This window comes from Vombatus ursinus, unplaced genomic scaffold (assembly GCF_900497805.2).
Source record: "Vombatus ursinus unplaced genomic scaffold, bare-nosed wombat genome assembly UNPS02010461.1, whole genome shotgun sequence".
In the NCBI taxonomy this organism is placed as follows: domain Eukaryota; kingdom Metazoa; phylum Chordata; class Mammalia; order Diprotodontia; family Vombatidae; genus Vombatus; species Vombatus ursinus.
Window position 1 is genome coordinate 7,152,464 of NW_020950239.1, and position 8,137 is coordinate 7,160,600.

Genomic DNA, 8,137 nt, shown 5'->3' on the forward strand with positions numbered 1-8,137 from the left:
AATGAAATAAACCCAAAGGGACACAATCAAGATGAAAGATCCTCTTCTTAATATGCAAATATATCCATTAATAGTGCACCCACTGTCATGCATTATGTAAACAAGCATGATCTTGAGAAAAGTCTCTAATGGGGTTTTTACTCAGAGGAGGATGACTCAGTTTAATGCAATGTGCCTGCAGGGTTGCAGATTGTGGAATTTCCTCTGACATAATGCCCATGATGGAGAAGTGCTGGAACAGTATAAAAGAGCCACTGGCATGCTCCAACCAACAGAAATCCTCAGAAGGAGCCCAGCTAACAGCAGCTCCAGCTGCCAGCCAATAGGAAAGCAGAGCAAACCAAACCACAAACTAACTGCCAACATGACTTCCAAGCTGGTGGGCGCCCTCCTGGCCATCTTCCTGCTCTCTGTAGCACTGAATGAAGGTGAGTAGATCTCTTTTTCAGCATTCAGGCTAAGGAGATATACTCTCTGAATACAGTTCCTGCTTAGAAATACATATTTCTGGAAAGGCAAATTATAATACTATAAAAAGAGAACTATCTTTTTCATGGGATGCAAAATTGCTTTCTTTTTTTTAGGGCCTTTCTATACCCATTTATTCTAAAACAAGGATTTATTGTTCAGTCATTTTTCAGTCATGTCTGACTCTTTGTGACCCCACTTTCTTGACAAAGACACCAGGGTGATTTGCCATTTCCTTCTCCAGATCATTTTATAGGCAAAGAAACTGAGGCAAACAAAGTTAAGTGACTTGCCCTGGATCAAACAGCTACTAAATATCTGAGGCTGGATTTGAACTCACAAAGATAAGTCTTCCTGACTCTAGGCTCCATACTCTATCCACCATATTGCCTAGCAAGTATAGAATTTGGCAAATGCAAGTGAGATTGGAGAGAGCGCTGACTCTAGGCTCCGTACTCTATCCACCATATCACCTAGCAAGGATAGAATTTGGCAAATGCAAATGAGATTGGACAGAGCAATAGGCATAATTCCCATCTCTAACACTTATAAGCTGTAAGATCATGGAGAAGTTACTTATCCTCTCAGGACTTCAGCTTCCTGATCTATAACGTGGGGACAATAACATATAGCTCACAGGGTTGCTATATAGTACAATTTGATAATACATGCAAACTTTATAGCATTATAACAATGCCAATTTTTGCTATTGCTATTCAGATCCTAAATGTACACATACATGTACACATACACACATATACATAAATGTGTTCACACATATGCAAATATATATACACACACATATATGCACACACATATACATATTAATACACATATATCTATAGTTATTTACACACACAATATATACACGCAAATCTGTGTATATGTAAACACATATATAAACAAATATATACATGGATGCATGTTACACATATATGCATAAAATTAAATGTGAATACGGTATCTTGCAAATGAATCAGTAGAAAGAGCCACTAGGTGGTGCTGTGGATAGAGTGCTCTGGGTCTAGAGTCGGGAAGACCTAAGTTCAAATCCGTTCTCAGACACTTATTAGCAGAATGACCCTATGCAAGTACTTAACTTCTGTTTGCTTCAGTTCCCTCCTTTGGAAAGAAGAGATAATAATAGCACCTTCCTCCCAGGGTTGTTATAAGTATAAAACTAGGTGATATTTATAGGGCATTTTGCAAATTTAAAAAAAATATATAAATGCTAACTAATTCTATAATATATTATGCATGATATATTATAATATATAACTTATGATAATATTTGATGTTATTATGTAATATTAACTATAATAATATAATAACAAATAGGTGCACGCCTGCCAAGAATGGAAGCTCACATATACACATTCCAGAGTATGGCATGGATGATATCTGTAGAGATGATTGAGTTCTCCTTACATTGTATTTGGAGACTCATTCATGCAGACTGCTTACTGACATCAGTCAAATTGGACATATGTTTGACAAATGTCCACCTTACTCTGTGCTCACGTGATAATGTTCCTAATCCATGGTTGCTCAGACATCCTAACATCTCTAGAAAGACTTGGGAATCCTGAACACTTAGCAACTCTGACACTTTGACATGTTTACTGGATACCTCTTGGTTGGTAGCATTACTCAGAATATTAAAACTTTCAAAATATTAATTTTATAAATTCATTTCTACTTGCCACTTCTCCCTATTGTTTCTACCTTATTTGTTTTCTGTAGAATGGCCCTGGAAAATTCCATACCAAATAGAGAAAAGTGTGAGGACAAATGAACAGGGAAGCATTGGCTAAAAGCCTTCAAAGTTTACCTGTAATAAAATCCCATTAGAAGTAGCCAGTGAAAGCTGCTCTTGGAGAAACAAATTGAGGCTGATGAGAGATCAGGTTTCAGATTTAGAGAAATTTGCATGCTAATGATAAGACGTGTGACAAGTTTTCAAAATCACCAATCAATTTCACGGTCAGGAAAATCTTCAAATTGGGATTGATGGAGCTGATACTTTGGTTAGTACTAACCCTTCTCATTCCCTTATTCCTTTCCAGCTGCTGTGGTACCTCAGTCAGTGACAGAACTCCGGTGTCTGTGCATAAAAACACATTCCAAACCTTTCCATCCCAAGCTTATTAAGGAGCTGAGAATGATTGACAGCGGACCACACTGCTCAAACACAGAAATCATGTACGTACTTTCAAAAAAGAACTAATGGTTTCATTTAGGAGACTGGGGTGGAGTCGGTGGGGGGAGGTGAGGGAGAAGGAGGGAAAGGAGAGATTATGGCAATCGCAAAGGAATCAAGAGAATCCACCTAACTATTGAGATGTCCCCATCATCTGTCTCAACCCAAACTGGCCAAGGGTATAAAAAGTTTCATGGGAATTGGATTTTTTTGTGGGGGGTAACATAACCATTTTTAACACATGCTATAGAAACTTGATATTTAATAAATTCCGATGGTAAGCTTTTAAATGAGGAAACAATTCCCCTATCATTGATCTTTGAAGTAAATTGTGATGGTCATCAATCTGTTTTGTCTTCAGGGAGGCATGTCAATAGTTTTCTTTTAAAAGGACTCTAATTTAGAACATATTTTGATAGAAAAGAAGGAGAATAGAACCTACATAAAATTATATGAACTCTGATTATATGAGGCTGCCAATTATTATTAACAGCCTTAATAATTGTTGTTGTTGTTCAGTTTTTCCAGTCATGTCTGACTCTTTATGACCTTATTTGGGGTTTTTTTGGCAAAGATCCTGGAGTAGGTTGCCAATTCCTTCTCCAGCTCCTTTTATAGATGAGGAAACTGAGGCAAACAGGGTGAAATGACACAGGGTCACATCGCTAGTAAGTGTCTGAGGCCAGATTTGAACTCAGGAAGATGTCTTCCCAATTCCAAGCCCAGTGCTCTATCCACTGCATCACCTAAGACTCTTCAATAATTAATAGTTAACAATTAGCTACTAAAGATTAACAACAATAGCCTACATTTAGATAACAGATATTATCTCATTTGACTGTCATGATAAACTGTGAAGTAGGTGATATTATTATCCCCATTAGACAGATAAGGGAACTGAAAGAGCGGAAGAGTAAGTGACTCTCAGGATCCCATAGCTAGTGACCATAGGAAGCAGGATTGGAACTCAGGTCTCCCTAACTCCAACCCCAGTGCTTTCACTCTACATCATCCTACCTCCCTAATTGCAAGGTTGAGGCCCAGTTTGACACTCTCCAAAAAGTTACAGACATTTATCATGACTTTGAAAAACACTTCCACATTTTTGAGTTATGGAGCTTTCAAGCCTTCAAGGCTTTTTTCCTTCTTCTAAATATATTTTCTTTGAGACATTACAGAGAATGGAATGAGGAACTAGGCACACTGCTGCTCTAAACAGGGAAAGATAAATTAGAAGAAAAGCAGAAAGTCCCCAAATTTTCATATTTCAATATGATCCATCAGTTGACTTCAATGATGCAGGTCATCATTTCTGTTATGTGAGTAATAGCCCACCTGAAAGTTCTCCCCTGGACCTTTTGAATTCTCTGGTGCTAAATCATTCCATCATATCAAGAGAAAGCATTCCTTGAAAGTTGATGTCATGAATGAAAGAACCTAGCTCCCTGTATACTGAAGGAGAAGCTTCTGGGAGAATCTCAGTGTTCCAACTGAATGGTTACACTTCTCACTGACTTGGGGGGCATTGATTTTGGTAGCAAAGAGACCCTTCAGAGTGGATCACTATACATCATGTTTTGTTTTTTTTTTCTTTTTAGTGTCACTCTTCAAGATAACAGGGAGCTCTGCCTGAATCCTCATGAAAAGTGGGTACAGAAAATTCTTCAGGTGTTTTTGAAGAGGTGAGTATATCATTATTCCTTCCAGAGAAATCAAAAGCAGGAAAGAAACAATCAAGAAAATGAGAATGGATGAATGGAATTGGCCCATTCCTTTCTCATTGTCCTAGAGTAGTTTATTGTGTTTCCCCTTTCTGGCATCTACCTTTTCAATAAAAGAAATAGACATAATAGTAATAACTGACATTTATGTAGTTTGCTTTAAGGTTTTATTAGCATTTTATGCACATTATTGAATTTGATCCACATAACAAATCAATCAGATAGAAATGCCTGCTAAGATGAATATTTAAAGATAAGGAAACTGAGGCTCCAAAAGATTAGGTTACTTGTCTAGATTTACCAGTTATCAAGCGTCACAGGCTGGACTTGAACACAGGTCTTAACTGACTCCAAATTCATTTCACTGTAGTAACTACTACTACTACTACTACTATTACCACCACTACTACTACTATTACTACTACTACTCCTACTACTACTACTCCTACTTACATTATTTTTGCATAATGTAGTATATTACAAAAGCAAATCTACCATGTACAACTTGCTACTCCTTTTAAATATAAAACAGAGATGTCTTTGAAAAAAATGACTTGAAAGAAAGAGCAAAGTCAAGCTTAGAAGATATTAACTTCCCAAAAAGATGTGTATTCAAAAGCGCTCTCTTATGGAGCTTTTATGGTGTAGCATTGTTTAATCTCTTAAAATATCTTCCATTTCAGAGCTGAGAATAACTCAAATAAAAATGGAAGCCCTTCTCCTTTGTCTTGAATTCATCTCTCCGTGAAGATGCCAATGAAGCATCAGGGAAACCTGCTTCTCTTTAAAATACGCAACATGGAGCAGAGAATTAAGGAAGCGAGGTGTTGACTTTGCCACTGATTCACTGTGCCTCAATTTCTTCATGTCTGTAACTGCCCAAGAACACCTGCTCATTCCTACCTCACTGGGTGCTCACTATGAGGATAAAAATGCCAAAACTCTTTCTGCTTGTTTTTCAGGGTCAGAAAACATAATGATGTTATTTTCAGCTACAATTTAATTTAGATATTTACTATTTATGTATTTATTAAAAGGATGTGTGGAGCTAGAGTTGGATGATAAAAACTGCCCTGATAGGAAGTGGGGACAAAATGACAATGAATTGTATTTAATTTAAGACCTGAGGAATACTCAATATTCCTCCCACTTTCACTGTTAGGAACAGAATTCTGGCTTCCAGAAATGTTCATGGAGGGATGGCATCAGTAGAAACCTGGATTAGGGACTTCTGCCCTAATTCTGGAATCTAGAATGATTTAAAAAATAAAACAGCAATGTCTTGCTGGGCCAATTTCCCAGAATTCTTCTTGGTGGGGAAATTATTTATGGTGTGTCAATAACTTGTTCTGGGTTTATTTAAATGGTTGTGCTCGGTCACCACCTTGGTTTATTTATTTAACTTAACTTGAGAAAGCTTTTCTATATTATGTCTGAGAGAAGTTTTCCTCGACATTTTTGGTCATTTAGAAGTCTGATTAGGACCATGAGCATATTTATGAAAAGTGTAACTTATTGCCAACTTTGTAAATGTTTGCTTTGTTCTAGTTTTTCGGTTAAGATTTCCTGGAAGTTTTCTTTCAATAAAAAATGCACATTTGGATTTTAAAAGAACTGAATTCCTTGCTTCTTTGCTTCATAATTTCCATGATAACTCTCAGTTGAAGCAGTTATTTAATTTTTGCACCAGGCGCAACCACCACAAATCAGGTTTGGGCCTAATTGCATGAAAGGGTGGTCAGTTTTGGTGGGGTGGTCACAAGGGGGGAAGGGCATGGGGACTGGATACTATTGGGAGGCCTGTCCCCAGGGAGGGGAAGAAGCATTTGGTAATTCCTTATTTTATTTTATTAAAAAAGTTTTTAATTTGCTTTTTACATTCTTTTTTTTTCTTAGTTCCAAATTGTTTCCCTCCCTTCTGTTTCCCTCCCACACACTGAAAAGGCAAGCAATATGATATCAATTACACATGTGCAACTAGGTAAAACATATTTCCATGTTAGCTTGTTTTCTTTGAATAATTATTGCTAATTAGGTGACAAATTCCATTTTTTTCACACTTAGAGAGTGGGAAAATGTTATCTTCTAGAGCAAAAGAATAATTGCCTTGGTAGAAAGGTCTGAAAGAGGGCTTGAAGCCAAGGATTGACTATGCCTTCAAAAAAAAACCCCTACAAATTATTGCATAAAATATCATGACACATCAGTTTTGGAAAGAAATAATTTTCTTGATTAATGTTTTCCTTTTGCATTGGAAAAAAAAACACAAAGCAAAACTGAGGCTCCACTTAAGATACCTTTTGAAAAACTAAGTTCACGCTGTCTGAAGCTTATGTAGAATGACGGAGGTAGTGTGGGCAAATGGAAGGGGCATGGGCTCTGAATGGAATCCTACCGCTGATACTTATTACCTATATGATTTTGATGAGTCAAAGTCTTCCTTGGCTTCTGTTTCTTCATTTGTAAAATGGAAGGGAGTTAAGCTATATGGCCCCTGAGATCCCTACCGGCTTATGGCTTTGTTGAATTTGAAGATAGGGCAGACTGTTAGAGCTGGAAAGGGATGAAAGAGGCTATCGTGTTGAACAGCCTTATTTGAAAGATATGGGAACATATGCCCAAATTATTCAGAGCAGAGACTGGCGCTCAGATCTCTTAACTTTTAATCTAGTGCTCTTCTAGCCAAGCTGCTGAAATTGGACATTCTGAGACATGATAGAAGCTCGTTCAGTGGTCTCAATCTTTCTTGAGCTCTAGCGCCTGGTTTCATGGCTCAGAACAAGCATCTGAATGATGGGGAGTGGCAGAGGTGGAGGATGAAATTTCCATGAGGTCACTCAGACACTGAGGGGACTGGCGCCTGTGACGGGGGTAGGGCCTTTCCTCCTACTCATTAGCCATCTGTGATCTACATCCTCCGGGGCAAGGACACCCCACCATGAACCAAACTATTGTTCTCACACTCCTGTCACTGAGATCTGCCCCTGTACTCTTCTTTCTTAGAAGACTACAAATACTATTGCTGTTAAGTTGTTTTTCATCATGTACAACTCTCCCTAATCCCATTTGGGGTTTTCTTGTTAGAGACACTGGAGTGATTTGTCGTTTCCTTCTCCAATTCATTTTACAGATAAGGAAAGTGAGGCAAACAGGGTAAAGTGACTTACCTGGGGTCACACAGCTAGTGAGTTTCTGAAGCCAGATTTGAATTCAGGAAGACGAGTCTTCCTTACACTCAGCCTGGCCCTTTATACACTGCACCAACTACCTGACCTCTAAGTGCATAAATAGGCCCTCTAAATCCTCTCAATCCCAATCCTGAGAATTTAGAAGGAATGTCCTGGTCATTGAGCCATGATTCTGGTTCTGAGAGGAGGCAGAGAGGGTAGAAGGCTTTTCTGAGGAGCTCAGAGATGGAGAATGATAACTCAAGGGAACAGCAGGGTCAAAGCTGATTTTCTTTTCTTAAAGGATGGAATGTTTCAAGGCAATAGGAGAAAAGGAGCCAATAAGTAAAACTGGGAGAATAAGAGAAAGAGAGGGAGGAAGAGAGACAGAGACAACGAGACAGAGAAAGAGAGATAGAGACAGAGACAGGGAGATAGAGAAAGAGGCAGAGAGACAGAGACAAAGAGACAGAGAGACAGAGACATAGAGAGACAGACAGACACAAGACACACAGAGAAACAGTCAGAGAGAGAAACAGAAACAGAGATAGAGAGAAACAGAGACAGAGAGAGAGACAGAG

The 8,137-nt window shown here is 38.3% G+C and overlaps 1 protein-coding gene across 1 annotated transcript; it reads left to right on the forward strand.

Annotated features, from left to right (window-relative positions):
• Window positions 1-219: 219 nt before the first annotated feature.
• Window positions 220-6,008, forward strand: CXCL8 (C-X-C motif chemokine ligand 8). Its single transcript, XM_027854555.1, has 4 exons — window positions 220-428; window positions 2,535-2,670; window positions 4,267-4,350; window positions 5,073-6,008. Exons 1-4 carry the CDS (start codon window positions 260-262, stop codon window positions 5,119-5,121), a joined length of 438 nt encoding a protein of 145 aa, XP_027710356.1. The 5' UTR covers window positions 220-259; the 3' UTR covers window positions 5,122-6,008.
• The last annotated feature ends 2,129 nt before the right edge of the window (window positions 6,009-8,137 follow it).

Excerpts from the sequence above, each read along its gene's own strand:
- CXCL8 (XM_027854555.1), top strand. The coding sequence starts at position 260 with ATGCTCCAACCAACAGAAATCCTCAGAAGGAGCCCAGCTAACAGCAGC. Across the intron at positions 429-2,534 it reads CTCTGTAGCACTGAATGAAG|CTGCTGTGGTACCTCAGTCA; the intron begins GTGAGTAGATCT and ends ATTCCTTTCCAG. Across the intron at positions 2,671-4,266 it reads TGCTCAAACACAGAAATCAT|TGTCACTCTTCAAGATAACA; the intron begins GTACGTACTTTC and ends TTTTCTTTTTAG.